General features: G+C 43.3%; 1 protein-coding gene across 9 annotated transcripts in view; it reads left to right on the forward strand.

Annotated features, from left to right (window-relative positions):
- GTF2I (general transcription factor IIi) overlaps positions 1 to 23210 on the forward strand; it is a 73272-nt gene that overhangs the window by 17812 nt on the left and 32250 nt on the right. For 2 of the 9 annotated variants that reach the window (XM_055001146.1, XM_055001148.1), the window contains 10 exons: positions 775 to 840; positions 3633 to 3692; positions 4567 to 4623; positions 7713 to 7775; positions 10205 to 10306; positions 15797 to 15862; positions 16451 to 16634; positions 19933 to 19991; positions 21100 to 21171; positions 22319 to 22502. In XM_055001146.1, coding sequence (XP_054857121.1) covers positions 775 to 840; positions 3633 to 3692; positions 4567 to 4623; positions 7713 to 7775; positions 10205 to 10306; positions 15797 to 15862; positions 16451 to 16634; positions 19933 to 19991; positions 21100 to 21171; positions 22319 to 22502 — 913 coding nt within the window. The remainder of the gene's footprint in view (positions 1 to 774; positions 841 to 3632; positions 3693 to 4566; positions 4624 to 7712; positions 7776 to 10204; positions 10307 to 15796; positions 15863 to 16450; positions 16635 to 19932; positions 19992 to 21099; positions 21172 to 22318; positions 22503 to 23210) is intronic. The other 7 variants (XM_055001147.1, XM_055001150.1, XM_055001149.1 and 4 more) reach the window with 7 other exon arrangements.

Genomic DNA, 23210 nt, shown 5'->3' on the forward strand with positions numbered 1-23210 from the left:
ACTTTTTGAGCATTAAACCGGGGCTTAACATCCTTTCTCCATACATCTCTCTGTTCTCTCCTTCATCCCTCCCAGACAGGAACTGATCTCTTTTGAATGATCTGATCAGCCTTTATTTGTGTGTGTGTGTGTGTGTGTGTGTAGGTGTAGTTAGCGGATCTGAGAAATGGTTGTAGCACGCCTGAAAAAAGGAGCTTCTCTTTCCAGTCTGGAACACTTCTAACAGACTATAGAAATGAATGGCTACTCTCTGACTCCCTTTTTGTAAGGGCTTGCTCTGGTTTTAAGTAGCAGGGAGTGATCTGTCCAGTCCACCAAAGGCCCTCTGTTATGTGCCTGCTTGTATCAGTTTTTTAAAAAACCCTCTATATTAAACTCTTTGGACTAACTTTTCACAGACTGAGACACTGAAGTTTACAATGGTAAAAATCTACAAAGAATACTGTTATTTCCCCCCTTATCTTCACTTTGTCTGTGCCTCTGGTGGTTATCTGCTGTCCATGTGGCAGTGCAGTTGGATGCCTACTAATGAGAGCAGAGAGGCACAAACTGAGGGAGTTAAAAGTCCCTTCTTCATAAGGTGGTTACTGTTTGGGGTTAGTTTGGTACAGTGCAAGAGAGAAAGCACAAGTGTTAGTTCTTGCTTTTTGCTGCTGCCTCGTTGTTTCTGCGCACCAAGTGAATGTCGTAATGTTTGAGAGTCCATTTGACGTGAAAGAAACCTGAATTCCAAAAGCTGCCGCTGCGAACAAGTAACTCTTGTTGCTTCTTCAGGACTCGAAATGGTAACAGTAAAGGAAGAATCGGAGGATCCAGACTATTATCAGTTTAACATTCCAGGTAATACTGAGCGTAAAGCTGTTTAAACCTTAGCGGCGGAAAACTCAGCTGTTAACATATGCTAGGGATGGTACAAGCTGTAAAGCTCTTGGAAGAGATAGAAAGTTTATTCCAGTGTGAATTGAAATATAGGATTTTTCTTCAGCCAGGGGAATCCTGTGCATGGCTTCCGCTCTTTGTCTGCTGCTTTTGCTCTTTGTTTCACCATACTTTGTTGTCCCCCCCCCCTCTCTGTTAAAGCCTTGGAGGATGTTTTTTAAAAAGTAGGACTAAGTAGGCAACTTTATATGCCTTTGTTTGTATATGTATATTTATAACCTCGATATCACAACTTCATATCATACAGAGCAGAAAAGCCCTGCTTTTTCTGTGTATAGACAGATACCATTTGGGGAGTGGGAGGGATGGCTGTGTCTCCTGGTTTCTCCCATTTCTTGCTTGTGATTGTTTGCTAGGAGTGCTTATACATCTTGCCCCCTTGTTATTTCTGTGCACTGAGTGACTGTTGTAACAAGCAATTAAATGGGTCCATGTACTGAATAGGCATGCCAACTGCTTAAATCCCTTTGCTTAAAAAAATAGCTTGCCTACATTGCTACTGCTGCTGTTAGAGATAACCACAACAAATTTTGCATTTTTTTCACAATTTTATCTCAAGTTTATCCTTGAGGTGAAGCTTGCGCACGTACACCTTCCCCCCAAAAGCCCTCTTGGCCGAACCATCTTCTTGCCAATTGAAACCAATTTCTAGCAGAGGTTGTATTGGAGTGGCATTCCCCCCCCCCCCCCATTATTTACATTTATCTTCTGGGAATCTGTCATGACCGAAAAGCTGTTAACTTTCAGTTTCCTTTGTTCAGATGTGGCTTGCTTAGCAGTAGTGCATATGGAAATCGGCATGTTAGTTCTGGACTTGAACGGTGACAGAATACAGTCAGAGTCCCCCACCCCCACCCATTACTTGTAAGTTCCTTTGGCTGCTCTGCTATGTTGTTTTTTTTAATGGTCGCCCAAATTGTGAGACCTGCTTTGCCAGGAGATGTGTGAAGGATAACATATGCTAACACTGGGCATCAGCCCAAGGTTATGACCCGTCGCCTAGTGCTGGCATTGCAAGCCAACGCAGCAGGGTGGGTTGGCATCAGAATGTAGATGCTACCAGCAGATGTGTTGTACAGGAAGCCATGCTATGGCACAGACGAACAGCTAGAAAGAATGTATGGCAGTTCAGGTTTCCCTTGCAGTGTCTTGTATGTAGTCACAGGCTGACTGAGCTTGTAAAGCGTGTCCTACTATGTTCTCTTTTCTCCTACCACATCTTGGTGATACCACTACATTGCTCTTTTTCCACCTGGAGAGTAGTCCTATCCCTTCAGCCCTGGAATGGTGCTGGGTTTCTCGTCTTTTTTTTTTTTTTGTGAAGTCTCTCTTCTGGCCTTACAGTGGATAAAAGCACTGCTGAAAGAAGAGAGGTAGTGGTTGCATGAATTTGTTTTCTTGAAATGAGCATTGATTTTTATACTGGAAAAGGATTGCATACAAGGGTAGTACATGAGTGAGGAATTGCAGGGTGTTTCGGCCATGCATTCTGGTTCATCATAGGTCACCTGTCTTCATTATAACTTCCTATGGCATCCACTTCTTCATGTCAGACTGATGGCCATGTTTTGGTTTACATGACCCCCCAAACCCTGAGATGAAAAATAAAGGGGAAGGAGGGGAAGTCTTTGTGAGGTGGAATTAAGAAGTTAACCTTGAACTAAATAAGCCTGGCAGACAAATGCCTGATGTATCCCAGTTTATGGTTATAACAGGCTTAAGATGGCCCAACAGCATAGAGGGTAGAGTTCTCCTCATCAAGGTGCCCATGCTAGAGATACTAGCGTCGCACTGCTGTCATAAGTTTGTCGGTGTTGGTTTCCTTTCTTGGCAAAGATAGTCACTAAGGTTTTTTTGAAGGTGCAGTTGCAGAGTGTTCTTATGCTAAGAAGAGGAGGCCAGGTGAACAATAGTTTGTGTTTAGGATTAAGTTTCCTTAATGAGATTGTATGACCTCCCTCCTTGGTGTGGCTGGTGGATACACATTGCAGATCAGTACCTTTTCTGCTGCACTGTTTACTGGTTGAAACCTAGATGTATGGGACACTGATCAGACAGAAAATGACTAAATTATTGATGGTTGTGAGATGGGCTTCCATCCTAGGTACTAAAGAAGAGTGAGTGGGTCTTGATCAGAAAGGGGAAATTGAAACATATTTCAGATATCATACCAAACCATGATTAAAGAAGCTTGTCTGTATTTTAGTTCTGTGTAAAGTCTGAATTGTCAAACGAGAAATTGTGATCAAACTGGAATCAGAAACCATGGCATGAGTTGGGTTTAAAAGCCATGATTTGTGCTAACTGTGGCTTGGCATAATGTCTAAATGGACTGGCCATAATTGGAGATGCTGCTTCTAGGGACTTAAGTGCTGAGCAGGTGGAAAATGAGAGCAGGCAAGCAGCTCTGGATCCATGATGTGCCAGCTGAAAGTTTGGAAGTTCAAGCCACTATTCAAGCCACTGTTCAAGTTCTCAGCTATAGAGTAAACTGTGGTTGTCATGATGTCTGAACAGAGCCATTGCCTAGGAAATCCTGCTGTTGCATGAGGTTGGCATAGATGAAAGCCACCTTCTTGGTACCGTTCTTCTGTAAAACTGTCCCCTTCCCACCCAGCTGAGCATGCTGTCGTAATGGAAACTGAACAAACCTTGGAAAGTGATTTTTTTATGGCTGTCTTTGTTTATCAAAGCAGGTCCTTCAGAAACTTCGGCGATTGATGAGAAAATCGCCATGGCAAAGTCTTACACAGGTATAGCAATTCACTTGTTCATCTTCACAGTGCTCTTTCTTACAACAGCATTGATGCCTCAATGGCCATGCTCTGCCTGCTGGCAGTACTGTTCTTCCAAGCTTGGTTTCCGATCTGTGGCCTGACTTTTATGAAAGAGATCAATAAAAGTTCTCCCTTCGCCCAGGGTCTAACATGAGATACATTCAGAGGACCAGTGTCAGCTTAGATGCTGTCCTCTCTATGTTTGGGCAGTCAAATCCTGGTAAGTTATTCATTTGCAGAAAATACAGAAAGGCAAAATATCATGATTAAATTGTTTAATGAAATTAGGCAATAAATGATTATTTTTTGACAGATTCATTATGTTCTGTTTCATCTCTCCTCTCCAAATTGTTCATGTCGCTGAGTCATGAGAGAGAACATTTCAATATTATGAAGAAAAACTATTGAATGCTTCATGGCAGAGCTTGGAAGAATGTTGATCTCACTTCATATTTTTTTTCCTCAATCTGTTTTTGAACGTGATGCCATCCAAATTAGGAACACATCTGAGGCAATTACTTTTCTGAGCTATACAGATGGCTTGAAGACATTTGCTTTTCACAACATGTACAATCCACCAAGAACTGTGTTTTGCAGCGCCTCTCTGTTTACATGAAAGTTTGTATGGGAGCAGAGCTCAGTGGACTGACTGTGCCCCTGGACATTAGCTAGTTCTCATTTTGAAAAGAACCCTGTTTGTGTTTTATGATGCAGTACGGCTTAGGTGCTGCTGCGTCATAACATTTCTTCTCTACCTCCCCTACTTACTTGAGATGCTAATTCTGAAATTTCAAGCGTTAACCAGCATCCTCCGTATTTTTATGATGGTATTGTTTATATTTGTCTAAAGGGAGCAACCAGGGTTCCGATTGCAGTGAAGGAACAGATGTGGAATTGCCAGTAGAAGGTTAGAGATATGTAACTATTTTATTTGAAAAATAAACTCTGGAAGGTTTTTTTAAAAAAAAATTAAAAAGACAGCACTTAGTGCAAACGTGTACATTGTGTCTGTGTCTTGCGTTCTTTCCCCCCATATTCCACATGGTTGTATTTTTTTCCCCCTCCCCCTGAATTGTGATCCTGCATGGTTATTGTGGACAATTATTGAGAAGCGTTTGCAAGATGGTTCCCCCTTCCTCCTTCTTTCCTGGTAATCTTTGTAAGGTGTTGTAGAACAGTTCATGATATTGGTTTTCCCCATCCCACTGAGTTCCTTCATGAGTGCGGTGGCTTGTACTTTACAACCCACTCTTTCCTAGGGGCTCTGGGTAGGTAACAGTATTACAATACGTAGACAATATGTTCACCTTGAAAGCATGAGGGCTGCATGTGACTTTGGAAGTATTTTGGTGAGTAAAAGGCTGGCTTACGAAGATTCCAAATCTTACGGTTTCTGAACATGTCCTCTATGAAAGGGATCATGACCTGGCCCATCTAGAGCTAGATATAAAGTGTGATGCAATGGGATGTGAGGTTTTTCATGCCCTAAGTATGCTGTTGGAAAAATAATGACCAGCATCTGCTATTCCTAGTAGGAGTATTCGTAATTTAAGGCAATTGCCAGACTGGGATCTGAGAAATGCTTCTGCTTATCTCAGAACATGTGATTCTACCCATGTGAAAGGAGATGGTTAATCTTCGCATGATATGGATGTTGTAATATCAGGTGTCCCCAGCTGATTCAGGAGGGCCAGCTAGAAAGTGGCTGGATGTCTGCTGTGCCTGACTGCAATAAGTTCTTAACTGGCTAGCTACAAGTGCGCTCAGAGAGACATTCGCATGTCATGAAACTAAGCTTGAATTAGTACGATCCTGGGGTCAATTTGAATGGAAACTGTGTGGGCAAATCCATAAAATTGCCAAGCAGCCATCAAGATTGCAAGAGGAGATTTTGGCATAATAGGTGCATCTTGCTAATAAATGTAGAGCTAATCGGAGACCAGTTAGATTTGAACATCCTCTTACAAATCCTCCAAATTGTCACAATTTGGGGGGGGGGGGGTCCTGCAAAACCTACATTAATCATTTGTGTCATTTGAGGGAGAAAAGATTTCTTTTTCACAAGCTTTCCTGCCAGGTTGCCTGGAGGTAGTAATGGACAAATTACACTTAATTCATTGAGTTGGCTCAGTAATTATAATATTTCCTAAAAGCATTCAGAAAAAATTCTTTTCTACAAGCTCTCCTGTGGCTTGTAACATTGATACCTGTGTGCTAATGATGCCGGCCATCATTATGATAATGTTTCCCAGCATCAGGGATGTGGAGTGAGAACTGAAAAGTGAACAGCGCAGGCTCCCATAGAGAAGATAGTGCTAAATAAAAGGCTGTTCAGTCTGACTTGTACAATAGTTCACAGCAGTTAATGAGAGTTTGGAGAGTAGAGGTCAATATGAAAGAAATTTTGAGCATATTCCTACAAAACAGCAGGCTTTGGGCACCTGTTCTGCTGAAAACCGGCCACGAGTACACGTTTTACGTTTCCAGCCAGAGAAGAACTTTTGAGGGAAGTGCTGGTTTATTTGGTAATACAGATGAACATTACAAGTAGAATGGATTTGTAATCCCAGCTAGTCAGTTACAGACTTCAGCAGCAGCATCGCTACCTGGAGGCAAGACTTTCATGACAAGCAACCAAGTTTGTAGACCTACTGAGACGCATTTTGATATAAACCAAGCTGGATCATTTTAAAGATGCTTTCTCTGCTAGAATTTTCAGCAACTCTGGTAACCTGTCTGAGTCGTCTTTCGCCTAAATGTTCCTGGCTGACAATGGAGGCAGTATACACAGTTGCATTACTGCAAAGTACATCTAAAGGACTATTGACTCTGGCAAACAATTCTGCAAGAAATAGTGCTGTTTGAGGCCCTACTGTAAGATGAAGCTAAGTGGTTCTTACCCCTCGTTCCTCTAAAGGACAATCGTTCTCTTGGGTTAATGGGAGAATCCCCTCTGAATCTGAGAGAGGATGTGGTCTGCCAATACCAGAAGAGCAGTCAATCTTTTTCTGACAATGTCATACGAAGTATTACAGAGGCACTGGGTCTACATCCCAGTGTAGCTCCAATGTTAGCTTATCTTTCGTATTGGTTGGAACTCTTTTGAGTAATTCTCTTCTTTATAAATGATGAAGACTAATTCTGTCGTGTTGTGTGCGGAGAAGGTTTCATTTTCTTCCAGTAGTGGGAACTTAAAGTTGGCAGAGCAATAGGACGCATTTGATGCAGCCAGTATTTTTGCAGTGACAGAATTAAACTACCATTTTTGGTGATGTCCCTGGAACCCATCCCTGCTCTCCTGAGCTTCTGCAAGTTCTCATGAGTTGTCGTTCCACTGATTATTTGTGACTCGATGTAGGAGCAAGGAAGAGAAGAGAAAGTGTAAAATTTCAAGACAGCATCCTGCATAGTTAGTGGTCCCTGTCACATCTTCTAAAAACTCCTGTTTGTGTTGGTGTGAATCCCAGCTTCTTGTGATATTCTGATGTTGTGGAAAGCTTGAAAATGGATGATGTTAATTTCCATACAGACGTCACCTAGCCAGTGATTTGAGAAGAACTGTAGGACCCACCTTACTTCTTGGAGAAGATACAGATCCCTCATATAGCCCCTCATCTTTTGCGATCTAATGTGCAGGTTTTAACAAATGCTATTGTACTGTAATTCATTCAGCTGTGTGTATATAACGTTCTTAACCTGAGGCAAGAACCTTATAAATCTCTGTATCATGTTGCTGAGAAAAATTTCGTTAACGATCCCCAAGAAGGCACCTTTCAGCAGCTGCTGCATGTGTTGTTTGGCCCTTTAGAACATTTTTTTTTATTACCATCCCCCAAAAGGGCTTGAGGCGTGCGATAAAAATACTTGGCTGTGAGTTTTGTGGGTCTGTTTTATTCATAGTGCGCAACACACGTGTTTTCACTATTGTGCAGTAAATCCACTCTTACTGTGCCTGCGCCGTTCAGACTTGGTTTTTGTTTTGTTTTGCTTTTTCAGATTCTTCTCAACATGCCACTTCTGAAACAAGTGAGGATCCTGAAGTGGAAGTGACCATTGAAGGTTGGCCATTTTCTCAACTAACATTTTTTTTTTGCTCACTTGTTTCAGAAGAATCTTAGTCCTGTGGCGTAGTGTGCATCACTCCCCTCCCTCCAAAAAGAATACCTTTCTCATGCTGCAAGTTGACATATCCTGAACCAATTAGATTTTTTAAAAACTGGAACTAAGTTGTTGGTTTATTACAAAGCTGTTCTTCAGGTGTAGGTATTTAGAGTACAGGGTGTGAGCGGGGACTGGTACCATATGGTTAGGCAGTCATTGTGCCTTGTTTTGCTGCTTTTTGGAATGACGCACGTGGTTTGGGCAGATGCAGTTTTAAAAGATGAAAGTTGCTTAGACATTAGTAAATGAAGGTAAAGGTTACAAAGGTCCTCTGGAGAGACAGCAGTCCTTGAGAAGGATATGTCGTCTTGGGGAATGTAGTAACTGAACTGTCATATTTAACTGTTGTTCCTCAGTATCGCTCAAGTGTGGTAGAACCTTTGCTAGTCAGAGGGTAGTTGAGGTCAGCTGGCAGTTGGTACTCTTTGCATTAGCACAATGACTAGTGGATTTGGGGAAGCAGATTGGGTACTGTTTCAGTTGTGAAGTCAAAAGTTTTGAGGTCAGAAGTCTTGATGGGAATGTCCTGTTGGAGCAAATAAGATTTCTATAAAACTCACCTTCTCGATGGCAAAATTTCATATTGTCTGTCTCAAAGTAAGAGTGTTAAGGGCACTGTCGGTGTCTCAGAAGAAAGAATGCAGAGCAAATTAGCGTAAAGCTGTTGAAATGTTAGCATGGAATTTCTCATTTGTTTTGTTTCCTTTCTAGGTGTTTGTGACTCCTGGTTTTTGCTACAAGTTCTACAGACTCAAAAGTTCACAGTTGCTTGTACTGAGTCGGGAGTTTGGGAAAGCCCTCATAACTGAGGCAGGGTTTATTCTTGTGCTGAAATGTGCTGCTTAGTTGAGTGTTGCTGCTAAAGCTGAGAATGTGTGATATTTCTGTACGATGAGTTTCTGATCCTGTCGCCCACATAGTGGGTCTTCCTTTTGTGCCTTGATAGAGAAGCAGTAGCTGCGTTTCTACCTGTGGGGAAATTCCTGGTAGCTTCTGGGCACAGGAGGAGCTTGTGAACGAGGAGATTGTAAATATGGTTAGCAAGAGAGGGGGAGAAGAACCCCTTGCTTTTCTGACTGCTTTGGTGTGCCTATTAAAGTACCAGTGAACGAAGAGATGTGATACAGAAAATGGAGGGCCCGGAATGTAGGTGATTTTAATGTGTCCATTTAATCAGACAGTATGTGCCTTGTGATTGTTTTCAGCAATGGCAAAATTGTGTGCGTCTCTCTTTATTTTTAATGGCTTAAAACCCTCAGTCTTGTGATAATTTTCATTTATTGCTTTGTTGACTGGCAGTGCTTGAGAACTGGAGTTTCTTTATCATCTTTGCTTTTAGCAGTTTGTGGGTGAAGTCCTAAGGTTTTTAAGGCCCTAAGCTTTAGGGAATGCATGAAGTCATTTTGAGGTTTAAAGGAAACTACTGAAGACAAAAGTGATAGGGAAACTCCTGTGTGAGGTGTGTACGTGCACGTGCGGGGGGGGGGGATGTGGATATGGCATTCTTTCCTTCCATCCCACACTCCACTCCAGATGTTTGTATCCTTGTATCACATTCATTCAGACATTGTATAAGAACACATGATGCCAGAATAAAAAGTTTGAAACAATCAAAAATCCACTAACAAATCTGTATCATGTGTAGCTTAAGTAACTGACAACTTAACATTTTGCGCACAACAGATTTTTCCTACTCTTTTGGAAGAAATTTTTTGTTTAAAATTGTACTTTCTACTGAGTCTTCTGCTGAAATCTTTTCCTAGTTGCTTGCGATTTCTATTCACGCAGTTGTTGGAATAGAAGCCAGCTTTCTGTCTTTCCCCTCCTAATTATATCTTCTGTATACTTCAACAGTTGCACCTGAGAAACCAAAAGAAGATTGTGTCCTGTAATTTCTTTTTATGATATTCCTTACGTTTCCAAACAACTTTATCTGACATAGTGTCTGTCTATATATTTAGTACTGCAGCTCTGCAATAGGGTTGCTAGGTGACCCTTAAAGGTAGGAAAGGATACTTTGCTCAGTAATGAAGCTCTCCTTGGAAGCATGTTGTCAGTGGATGGGCACAGCTTCAGTGCATATTCTACTTCGAAGCCATTAGCATAATTTGAACATAGTTGGCATGAAAATACTGGATGCCGGGTGCTGACTACTAGGCCCAGTTCATGTGGCATTCCTTACTTGGGAATGGATCACCACCTCCAAAAGTGAATACCTGAGAAATATATAGAACAGACCATGAAGTAGAGCCGTTGCATCTTACAATACATTCCAACATGGTCTAGCAGCAGCCGTGATGTACATGTTTGTCTCTTTCTCTCTGAAGATGATGATGACTATTTACCACCCCATAAGAAAACCAAGAGCATAGAACCAGCACCTGATACTACCAATGCTGGAAGGAGAAAAGCCAGAGAGTTCAATTTTGGTAAGTTTAAAACAAGTTTAATAGCTATTTCTCATTCACATTCACCATTTTGATGGAGCAGTTGGGTAAATTATATGCAGACTTTCCAGTTACACTGTACTTCTAAGAGGGGAGAATGAAAGGCAGCTGAATAAGTCTCTTTTTGAACACATGAAACAGCTTTATATTGAATATGACCAACTGTCTAAGGTTTCTTGCAGAGATCTTTCCTAGCCCTACTTCCCAAGAGCTGTTAATTGGCACTGTTGGGGACTGAACCTGGGACCTGCATCAAGAGCATGTTCTCTACTTCAGAGCTCTGAGCCATAAATTATAGGACAGTGTTTTGTTTTTACTAATACAATGTCAGGGCTTGTTGCTGCCGCCGCTGGGCGGGGCCCCAGCTGGGCTGGCCCTAACGTCAGAGGGGCGCCAGGGATACTACAGGACCCTGCTCTGTGGAAGGAGGGGCAGTATACATCACCCAGACTCCCTCTCAGTCCACTCGCTGGCCTGCTCAACCTGGCCTGCTTACCCTCTGCATCCTCCATCATCTCCTCCTCCCAGAACTCTCCTCCACACCTCCACTCTCGCACTGCTCTGCTCTCACTCCACACCATCACTCCTTACTCACGCCCACCACCTCAGAGCTCTTCCTAGCCACCTTATATAGGGTTTCCTTTCCCCGCCCCGCCCTCCTTCTAGGTTTGTTCCCTCTCCTGACTTGGCCCAGCCGTGCCTTCCCTCAGGTGTTTCCCTCCTACCACTAATTCCTTCTTGGCTTCCTTGCCTTGCTGGCAGGGTGGGGTTGAATGCGAGCCATCCCCAGCTGAGGTCTCCTTGGCCTTGCTCACGAGGAGCTGCCCCAGCCGGCTTCTGTGCTGCTGAGCATGCCTGGCCTTGCTCGTGAGGAGCTGCCCCAGCTGGCTTCTGTGCTGCTGAGCATGCCTGGCCTTGCTCGCGAGGAGCTGCCCTGGCCAGCTTCTGGGCTGCCTGCTCATTGATGCCGGGCGGGGCTACCCATCTCCTCCCCCAGAATGCCTGTGGCAGCTCCACCTGGAGGGGCTTGGCTCCTAGCACCTCCTGAGCCAGGCTGCTGTCCTCTAGCCAGGGTGTGGCTCTGGGCTGTAGTGGCTGCTTCTCCTCCTTGGCAGGTAAGGGCTCTGTTTGGGCTGTTGCTGGGTCCCTATTCCCCCTGCCTTGGCCCTTTTCCTCTAGCCTGCTTAGCCCCCTCTCTTCCCCCTGGGGGGTGGGACTAGCTGGCTTCTCCCTGCTCCCTCCAGCCTTCTGAGTCTTTGGCCTTTCGCCCCTTCCCCCTGGAGTAGGCAGGTTCTGGCTCTGTTTGCCAGACAGAGCAGTTGAACTGCTGTCTCCCGGCTGCCCCCCGCAGCTGCCTGTCAGCAAGTCCGGGGGCTGGGCTGCTGACCCCTGACATACAAAAGTTTTTAGACCCAGCAGATGACGGCCTAACCAAAAAGTCCACTGCTTCTGCTGTATTATTTGTTTTACTTGTTTATTACTGCACTTACAAACTGGGAGTCTGCAAGAAATTGAAAGGGGGAGGATAACCAGTTTTGAAATCTCTCCCCTCCTCGACTCAAATCATCTCATTCCAGTATAATACTCAGAGCCTATTCAGGACAGTTTCCATCCCTTTGCTTGCCTTCTCCTCTTTTCTTGGTATTCTGAAGGCATTGAGCAGTCTTGGACTTCTGGGAAGGATTGTTTCTCTTAATAGTTTTCTGGATACCTGGGGAGTTCTTAGAGCAGGCAGAACCCCTGATCTTGTCCTGTTTCACTATCCTGTGGTAACCACTTGACGACTGAATTTGCTGTTAGAAGGAGCAAGAGGGGCGTAGGAGGACTCATAGAGGACTGGAAATCCCATTGCTGTCTTGCTTCCTCGGGCTTGTTAGACATTCTTCCCTTCGTCTATTTAGACACTGCTCCCCTGCTCCTGCCCCCACACCCATTTGCTTTTTTCTGCTGCCCAGTAATGCATCCTTGTTATTTCTTTTACTTCCTGAACCCTTGCTTTAATGCCCACCCACTCTTGTCTTCCCTCAGCTGCTCACCGCAGCTGCTCACTATTTTCTTCTTCTCTTATGGTCCCTGAGGGGGGACCCCCCCCCGCCACACACACACCTTCTCATTTCAGTGGCTCTGGTTTGGGAAGTTGCTCTAGTGACCCAAAATGCCCCTAAAGTATTTTATCCTATGTGCACATGCACAGACATCGCTTTAACTGTTGGATGTGGGATTCAAAATCTTTCAAAAGGATTTTTGATAGTTTTTGCAAACTTGGTTTTCTCCCAGGGTTGCAGAAATGCATACCTTAGTCCTGTGTGGCCATCCTTTTGTGAATTTTTAAATCTGACTATGGACCAAACTTAATTATTAGATATATGATAATGATTATTATTAGCAGCTTGACCTATTTCCCCCCCACCCCCCAAATGAAGCAGTTGAGGGGCCCTCTTAGGAGAGGATTCCCAAAAATCAAAAGGGGAAGGTCTAGAGAGCCCCTGCTACCGTTCCCAAGTGCTGAACCAACAGCCACTTGAAACTCTTAGCCGCCTTATGGGGGTCTGACCCTTAGTTTTGAAACGCCTTAGCCTCTGGGTTCACTTCTGAGAGTACAGGCACACATTCAGTCAGTAACATTTGACACCTGAAGTAAAATATATTTTGTTTATTAAGTAGTTCAGATTAGGAAGGGTGAATGCAGGGTAGGAGCCACTCTATTAAAGCACAGAGAAAAAGGCAATGAACATAACAGCTTGTCTATGCTGGCTAAGACTAACTAGACATTAAAAACTTGCTAACTTGCATCTTTGAAGTAAGTTCCAGGCAGGTTGCTCATACTCACAGACTTAGAAAGTCCCAAACCATGCCAAATGGTTCTGGTCACCTCAGTATTTGGCATGGAGCAAAGAGCCTCTCTGACATGTTGGTAGAATGGTTCCGAATAGAGAGGATCCACACTGCTGTGAGCAGCCATCTTTTCAAGAGCTGTCGGCCAATCAGGGCACATTTAGATAATTGCGGTGCTAGCATGAGATGCCAGGGAGGGTGGCTGGAGGCTGATACTCCCTGCTGCCCAATGACATTTTCTGTGAGTGTGAGGGCTCCAGGTGCAGCTAATGAGGAGGCCTACATTCTTTCTCCAAGGTCAGGCTAGGTAGGGGCCTGTGGAAACTCACACTCCTGAACCAAAGTCACACAAACAGGTTGGCCATATAGGATTTTAAGGCTGGTCTTGACAGTGCACCAAAATTTTTTGGTAAATCTGATTTTTTTTGTATCAAATCTGAGGAAAAAATTCAAATTGCCAAATTCCAGATTGATTCCTTAATTCAGTTTGGGTATTTCTGAAAAATTCAGCTGACAATTTTCTATGGGAAAATCACTCTGGGAGTTATCAGGTGGGCTGGAGGGGTCATTTTCTAACCAAACTTCAACAAATTTGGCGGGAACCAGCTCCTGACTGTCCTCTAAAGATTCCCCAAGGTTCATGAAGATTGGACCCCAGGAGCCAATTTTATGGGCCTTCAAAGAAGGTGCCCCACCCACTTTCCATTATTCCCTATGGGGAAAAATATCTAGGAGCTGTCCGGAGGTCTGGAGGTGGCATTTTTCCTGTGAACTGCACCAAATGTTCAGTGGACCTACTACTGACTGTCTTCTAATGACCCCCCGCCCCAAGTTTCTGGAAGATTGGACCCCAGGGACCAATTCTGTGAGCTCCTGAACAAGGTGTCCCCAGCCACTCCATTGTTTCTTATGTGAAAAAAGTCAAGGCTGACTCCCATTGCAGAAACACACTGGGGCAAGGCTGCCGTGGCCAAGGGCACACTCCCAAATGCAAACTGATCTCATCCCAGAGAAAGCCCAATAGAACCAAACTGAAGAACAGAAATGGTATCCCCACCCCCCGAACCAAAGTGAACCAACGCTGCATCAGAGAATCACATCTGTTCCGACCAGACCAAACTGAAACAAGGGACGCTGTTGCAGCTTAGCCCAACAGAAGCAAACTGAAGGGAATGGCATGTGGTTGGGTACTGCTTGGTTCTCTTCTGTGGTGTTTCCCCACTGGCTGAACCTAGCATCTCGCTTCTGGGAATGATACTGGTTCTGTTGGGCTAAGTTGGTAAAAATTCGGGATATCTGATTTTTGATTCGGAATACCTGGGTTTTACCGTATCAGCCAAAATGCAGTATTTTAATCCAAATTCTGAACCGAACTGCACACCCCTAAAGGTGATGTTAGGGGATCATGTGGTCAGAGAGAGAGCAAAATTCCAGTGTCTTCCAGCAAAGGTTTGTCATGCTCTAAAATCTAGGAGTGTGCTAAGAGAAACTGCAGTAAAGTAAATTGAGTATGTGTACTTTCTCTGTCATGGCAGGTAAGAGGTGATTGAGCTCACCCTCATAATGAGAAAATGTGTGTAATCAAGGCCTTCGTATTCTAGAAGATAACACAGGCAGCTCAGTTTTTTGGCTGATGGCTGAGGAAATTTTCATAACTCTTGAACATCTGGTGTGGTTTCCAGCTGATGGCTGTCAAAACTAGATGGATGCAGTATAGCAGAAGGAGAGAGCAAGCCTTCTCTAAGCGAAGTTCCAAATTAAAAAACCTTGATAAATGTAGATAGTCTTTATGGATAAGTGGACCTTTCTAGAGAGACTATGGTGGCTGTACAGAAAAAACCCTGCCTTGAGTCCCAGTTGATTTTGCTTCTTTTAGGGAAAAGGTTCCCCCCACCCCAAAGGTGTCAAAGATCTGAGAAGTTCGTGTGGGAGAAGACATTCCTGCAAACGCCATCCATCTCTTTCCCCAATCTTCCAGAATTTGAATGTTTGTCAATGGAACCATGTTGCTTGACCGCATGAACAAGCAGAATGGATGGTCGAAAGCATGAATAATAGTATGATTCGTGGTTTAGGAATGAATTAGGTAGCAGTAGGGAATAAGAATAGTGGGTGTGTTTAGATACGTACATTGGGGGACCATAATTGTATGAGGTATTCAAAAATAGGACATGAATGGATGCTACCACCAGGACTGGAGTAACAAAGAAGGGAGGGTTAACCTCTTGCAAACCCCACCCTCCTTAGTTAAGGGCTTTTGCCAATACGGCTTCACACACTCTTTGTAACTCTGGCTTTTTAAGAAACTTCCCAAGTGATTTTTTTCATGCTCCACATTAAAGCAACTTGTCAGCAGTGGCTGCAAATGGACCAGAACCATGCTGATAGTGAGCTGTTGACTGAACTGCCCAAGAAAAACCATTTTTGGACAAAGTTTAGCATCCTTTGTCAAATTCTTTAACAAAAGTAACTGTTATTTCCAGAAGGTATGTGGACATTACTCCTTTTAAAGGTTTACCTTTTTCTTGATTATGCATAAGCAATGAGATGTAATGAGTAATCAACAAATCAACACCAGGACACATTGTTAGAAGCTTGATATATCTTATATTGGGCTAATGTTATTTTTCCTTTCAGAGAAGTGGAATGCCCGAATTACAGACTTGAGAAAACAAGTTGAAGAGTTATTTGAAAGAAAATATGGTACGTGCTCACAAATTTATTTCCTCTTCCAAAAAACAATTTGCCCTCTAGCATTTGGAAATCCAGAATTGCTTTTTAAAACAGGTTTGAATTCCCCCGTTCATCAAGTCTGAATTCTTTTGGCATGTTGTCTTGCTTTTGGCTAAAGACTGCCAGTGCTGAAGGGTGTTTGTAGCCGTGTTGGTTCTTCTGAATTAGAGAGGTAGAAACAGACACAGAGTGGCAGAAGATTAATATTAATGTCTGTATTCTGCAATTTAAAAAAATACATAGCAGTTCCAATTTCATTTTTGTGAGCTGTATACATTAAGCAGAGTAGCCTATTCGTGTGTGTGTGCTTACTTTGTTAATGGGTTGTGTATACTTCTTTATTTTGTGAGTGTGGTATGGAGTTAAGCCAAGATACTGTCCTTTTGTATGTATTTAGCCTTTCCTCTGGTTTCTTAGATTTCCCCACCCATAAGGGCTACAAACTTGAAATGAAATTTGAAACCTCTTTTACTGTTTTCATTGCTTTCTGCAAAAGAGAGGAAGTTGTGCTATGCCTAAAGGTTATTTTTTTGTTTCCTTTTCTCCTTTATATCAAAGCTGAAGCTATTAATGCAAAAGGCCCAGTTTCTATACCATATCCACTCTTCCAGTCCCATGTTGAAGATTTGTATGTGGAAGGGCTACCAGAAGGAATTCCATTCCGAAGGCCCTCTACTTATGGGATCCCTCGCCTCGAAAGGATCCTACTGGCAAAGGAACGGATACGATTTGTGATTAAGAAGTAAGTAGTTTGGTTTTGATTAGAGTCTGAGTAAACATGATCTTTTTCTGTAAAATTGTTCACTTCTAGGCTTTTGTTGCCACTTAAAGTATTTCCAGAACATCTGTGAAGGAATGGTTAGAAACAGTTTCTTAGAATTGCAAAGGGCCAGGTCAGACTATTGGATTTACCTTGTACTTACGGGAACTCCCCCGGATTAACCATTCACACAAGCAGTGCTGTGCATATGCTGAAAGCTGTAGCTGTGTAACAAGCTTCATGGACTTGGAAACAGACTTTGGAGCTCTGATGCTGTGGCAGATGAGATCTGTGAATTCCCAAGCACTGTCTTAGCTTACTCATGTAAGCAGTCTGTTGTGAGTGAAAGGAATTGGAGTCTTTTGGTTAAAATCACATGAAATCTGTATAAATATGAAAACAAGATGGTAAAATAAGTGGAGTCACCAGGGCTTTTTTTCTGGGAAAAGGGGTGGTGGAACTCAGGACTGCACAATTATGTCACTTTGGGTCAGCTGGAACAAGGGGGAGTTTTTTCAAGTTTAAATCGCCCTCAGCGAAAATGGTCACATGGCCGGTGGCCCCGCCCCCTGATCTCCAGACAGAGGGGAGTTTAGATTGCCCTCCGTGCCAGCGACGCGGAGGGCAATCTAAACTCCCCTCTGTCTGGAGATCAGGGGGCGGGGCCACCGGCCATGTGACCATTTTCAAGAGTTGCTGGAACTCCCTTCCACCGTGTTCATGCTGAAAAAAAGCCCTGGGAGTCGCATACTTTGACATTATAGCCAAATGTGGACATCATGAAATTCAGTTGTTCAGCCTTTTAGATACGAGTTTATCATTGGAACAATGGACATACATAGTTTCATTAGGTCTGTTAGGTCACACACCACACATGCCTCGCTTAGTTTTAGAAGTGTTTCTCGTCCACATTGGCATAACTGTATTTGGCTGCATAGAGGAGAAGAGGGGCATAAACAGTGAGCCCAAAGAGTTAAGATTTGGCAGCTGAAGCTAGGTGAAGCACCACAATGGTTACTGCTTAATGGAAGCATGTGAATGGTAGTTATTAGAGTGTTGCATTCAGATCAAGGAGCCCTGTCATCCCCATTCAGTTATGAGGCTCACTGCATATGGTCACCTTTTGTAAACCATCTACTCACAGGGTTGCTGTGAGAAGAATGCAGGGCAAATCCCCAGGTCTGCCCTCCATAAAAGGAGGAGTGACTTGCAGCAGTAAAAACAATGTTTAGATGAGTTGCCTCCCTTAGCTTGCACAATGAGAGTGGATATATATTCCTGTTTCAATGGGAAGCATGCTGAAGGGCTAACTTTGAATTAAAAATGAGAAGCAGGAAAAATTCCTGCTGTTAATATTTCCGTTTCTCTTTTTCCTGAAAGATGTCCAAATTCTTATTGCATTAGATTGGTATTCAGTGGTGCTGCCATTGTTTCCCAGTACACTGACTATATGTGCTTAGAAGAATCCAGGATCTTAAAGGAGTCAGCCATCTTTGTTATGAGCACCTCTGTCTTGAACACGTTTGAAAAACTACAAGATAGCAGTGCCCACTTTGCCTGTCTTTGTCAGACTATTAGCCAAGTTTTGGAAAGATAAACTGGAAATTGGGGAGTTGAAGTTGATACGTAAATTTTGGCCTGTCTTTAGCAATGTTCAAGCTTCTGATGAAGCCATGGCCATGCTGATGTCTCAAAGTGGAAAGTTCTGTTAGTGGTATTTGCTGTCAGTCAGTAATCTCTGCAACATACAGTTGTGCAAGCTTTTTTGTAGGGTATTTGGGATCCTTCCCTTTATCAAGCATGAAGCAACTGCTTTGAAAGCCCATGGGCTGCTGCTCTCTCTCTTTTTTTTTAAAGCCTCCCCCCTTCTACCATGGATTGTTTAACAAGTTGTAGCCTCTACACCATAGGTGTATAGATTTCTCCTGCAACTTAGACCTGTGGCATTCTGCAAATTGTGCAAGACTGAATTATTCAGTAGGTCTTTCTACTCAGATTATAAGGCTATGTCATAAGAAATAGCTACCTTGATAAGGGACAAGAACCAGGGCTTTTTTTCTGAGAAGAGAGGTGGTGGAACTCAGTGGTACCATATGCACGCGCACGAAGCGCGTGCGGTCCTGGGACCACGCAATGATGTCACTTCCAGGAAGTGACATCATTGTGCAGGGCGTGGCCAACCCCAGGAGCGCTCCCGTGATTTGAATCCACTTGCCACCCCGCCCTAGGCTGATTTGGGCCCGTTCCTGGCTGTTTTGGGCCCGTTTTGGCCCAAATTGGGCCCAAAGTGGCCAGGATTGGGCCGCTAACAGATGGTGTCCCCCCACCCGGCAGCGGCCTCATCCTGGCCATTTTGTGCCCATTTTAGGCCTCTTTTGGCCATTTTTGGCCCAATCCTGGCTGTCTCGGGCCCATTTGGTCATTTTGTGCCTGAAGCGACCAGGATTGGGCCGCTGCCAGACGGGGAGTGTTCCCCTGCCCGGCAGAGTGCTGATCCTGGCCGTTTTGGGCGCATTTTGGCCAGTTAGAGCCCAATTCGGGTTCAAGATGGCCAGGATTGGGCCACTGAGGCCCAATGCTGGCCACTTTGGGCCTGTTTCGGCCCAATTCAGGTCTGAAACAGCTAGAATTGGGCTGCTGCTGGGTGGTGGAGCATTTCCCCACTCAGCAGTGGCCTGTTCCAGGCTGATTCAGTCCTGATCTTGGCCATTTCCAGCCCGTTTGGGCTAAAAATGGCTGGAAGCGGGGGGGGGGGGGCAGTTTTGAGAACTGCCGGAACATTGTTCCGAAGCATTCCAGCAGGAAAAAAAGATCTCCCAAGATCTGTAGACTAGGCTGTTGGTTGCTGTCTGCTGATGTAGATATGCTCCTACTGGGTAGTTCAATGTTACCAAAGATGTCATGTTAATTACTTATGCTTTAATTCAGAAAGGTTTTATGTTATGTTTTTGACTTCATGCTAATTTTCAAATTTGCAGCTACCATACCCTATCCTACCTGTTTTCATTGAATGCCCTTTTGATCATATTTTGTATTTTTGCTCTGTGAATGTCCTAGCTATTGATTAGATTGTATTCACTGGCAGTATGTAATCCACGTTGGATAAATAAACAACTATAATAATCTTTGCTCAGCTTCTCTGTTTAATCAGTAAGGTTGTTAGAAGGGCATTGCTGATTGATGAAATAGTGCTTGCTGTGGAGCTTAATTTGGGAATGTAACAATGACATCTTGGTTACTGAAATGTATATTTTATATATTGTTGTGCTACTCTTTGCAGGCATGATTTGCTAAATTCAACTCGAGAAGATCTCCCATTAGACAAACCTGTGGCAGGAGGTAAGCATGGATGAATTTGGTTGGCTCAGCTCTACGGACTTCTGATTTCTCTGTTGGATCAGATGTAACTAACATTTCAGTGAAATCTTAGTTCTCAAGAAGTGAGTGTTGAATAGTAGGGTGAGAGTCCACAAGGATCCAGGAAAAATGTCAGCAGGCATCTCTGGGTGCTCGGTTGGCTCTCTGCTTTAAAGCTTCAAGTCAAAAGGCTGTGGAAACTTCAGGTAACCCAACTGAATGAAGTATGTATTTTTCTGCAGTTTGCAAGCAATGTCATGCATCCTCAAGGCATTAAATACTCTGTAGTAATACTCTGCATCTGCCCATGTAACCCTGCCCACCGGATGCCATCACCAACAGATCTTAAATGTTTCTGAAAAGCTTGCACGCTGGATCATTGGCAAATCTCCCATGACAGGGGGCCTTATAACTGGGAAGACGACTATTGAGGGCCCATAGCTCACTGGAAGATCCCATGCCATGCATGAGGATGTCCTGAGCTCAATCCGTGGCATCCCAAGGGCAAGTGGTAGCAAGGCTGAGAGATTCCCAGGGAGCTCTTACAAGTTCACATAGACAGTACTGGACCAATGGGAATGACTTGGTATGATGGCACATTGGAATCTTTAAGTGATCTAACAGATAGTTCAGTCCTGTTAAAGGAGAAGTCCATTTGGGTAGTTGTCTTGGCTGCCACACTGTTCCAAAAATACTACTTCCTCTGCACTTCCCTCTCCTCCCCGCCATCCTTCAATACCTATTGCTATTTCTCTTCTGCCTAGCTACTTGCTGCTTCCTTCAGTCTCTCCTGTATCCCAGGTTGCCATCATTACCCATTTTTGCCTCCTCTTTTCCTTTCCTGTACCTCCTATCCCTTTCATGCCTGCTGCCTGCCTTTTGTGGGGGCTCCCAAGGAGGCAGGCTTCCTAGGTACTCTCATGCTACTTCCATGGCATTTTCTAGTAGCTTCTGGCACTTACAGTCTTTGTCTCCTGCCAAGACAAGGATGATGAAGCTAACGAGTTCTGCAAAGTGAACAGAATATCAACGTTGGGATTTTTGAGTATTGAATATAACTGAATTTCCACCTTTTGATTTTTTTTCTTAGTAAAAGAAGAGTGGTATGCCCGAATCACTAAATTAAGGAAGATGGTAGATCAGTTATTCTGCCGAAAATTTGGTAAGTTCACTTGACAGCAATACATGGTGGGGCTTGTATTCACAGTGAGGTTTCTGTCAAGTTACCAGCCACTAAAAATGTGCTTGTTCGCTCTGTAGTGTAGCAATCAGGGCAAAGGATATTTTTCCAATCTCTTGCTGCTAGAAAACGCAGCTTGTGGAGTAATTGAGTTGTCAGTTTCAGTAGATATTTCAGTTGGTACCTAAGGAGAAGCCTTATTGAAATGAAAGGGCCTTTTCCTGTAGCATTTAAGAGATCTGGAGAATGTATTAGGCTTTTACATGAAGTAGTTGAGGGAGACTGTCCATGAATGCTGAGGCTCTGAAGTGTCCAGAAAATGTCAGAATTAAGTAGGTTAAGTATTTTGGCCGTGAAACATACATTATTTTTTCCTCATCCCTGCTTGATGCATGCTGGGGTATAGCTTGCAAGATCTCTTTCTTTGTGCAGATTTCCTAATTATCCAGTTTTTCTTTACACCTCTGTATAAACAGCATTTTTATTTTTATGACTTTCCAATTTACCCAGATTGCTCATTCAGGTATGTGAGATTGTCTTGTGCACCGTTCCCTAACCATGGATACCCACTCTTGGAGTAGGCAAATTATGTCTATGATGATACATGAACCTATATGGAACTAACTGTTGGTAAAAAGATAAGGCTGGAATAGATGTAAAAAGTAAACGTTCTGGATTCAAATTGCAATCTAGCCATTGTATTCTGGTAGCTGTGGCCACTCACACTGTGGTGGCCTTGGTTTCTTATTTGTAAAAATGTCTTGCTTGCTAATTTGTGGTGGAGGTGGATGGGGTGGGACTGTGGCTTTCAATGGCAGCTTTGGTTGAATTGCCTTTTAGTGTCACTGGTTGCAGATACGAGGGAAGAAAATGTTATCATCCTTTTAAAAGGAAAAGGGATAGATTTGTGAATGCAGCTTATCATGTTCTAGATAAAACACTGGATATTGTTGGTGCTATCTTCAGTATAGATTCAAATTTCTAATCTATATCTAGAGAGAGAGATTAGAAAAAATAGCCCATGTGACTTTTTAAAAAGAAAAAATACTGTCCTGGGAATTGTGACAATGATGTCTGAATCAAAGCATTTAAAATAAAACCCAAATTATTTGGCTACATCTCCTAACAGCTGAGGCACTGGGGAGCACTGAACCGAAAGCTGTTCCTTATCAGAAATTTGAGGCGCACCCCACTCATCTTTATGTTGAGGGTCTACCAGAGAACATTCCATTTCGGAGTCCATCCTGGTATGGTATTCCTCGGCTGGAGAAAATCCTTCAAGTGGGCAACAGGATAAAATTTGTAATAAAAAAGTAAGTTAAATTACTTTTTTGCATTTCCATATTTTGAGGTTACATTTGTGCAATAAATGTTGTCCTGCACAATACTAGCAAATCCCTGTCTCTGAGTTCATCTCTGCTAAAAGGGACCAAAAATCATCATTCTGAGATGAAAACTTTTCCTCAGATTTTCTTTTCTTTCTTGCATTGCAAAATCATCCCAGGATTGCTCATTATAGGACAGTTTTATGATATGTAAAATAAGCAAACCGGAGTCTATAGTGTGCCAGAGTTTGCGTAATTCATTTGTAGAACAATCATTAGATTAACGTGTAGTGGCTGATATATTACTGTCTTAATAACTGTAAGTATGCATTAGAAGTGGCAGCTCCTTTTGTAATTCCCATGTGGGTCCGTACCTGGTTTGCATTTTTATGAAGTTACATTTTAAGATTCATTGCTTTGGTCTTTGAACTGTTAGTTATTAAGCAGGTTTTGAGCAAAGACAATTTGTTAGTGCAGAACAGAGAGATGTGTTGAATATTCACGGTTAGATGTTTTAGTATAGAAATATTATAGAGAATCATTGCGGTTTAAGGGATGGACTATGATCTAGGTGACCCAGGTTCAATTTCCCGCTCTGCTGTGGAAGTCACTGCGTGACCTTGGGCCAGTCACACACTCTTGGCCTAACTTACCTCACGGAGTTTGTTGTGAGGAGACAATGGAGGACAGGAGAAT

The sequence above is a fragment of the Eublepharis macularius genome, chromosome 17 (genome assembly GCF_028583425.1).
Source record: "Eublepharis macularius isolate TG4126 chromosome 17, MPM_Emac_v1.0, whole genome shotgun sequence".
NCBI classification, from domain to species: Eukaryota; Metazoa; Chordata; class Lepidosauria; order Squamata; family Eublepharidae; genus Eublepharis; species Eublepharis macularius.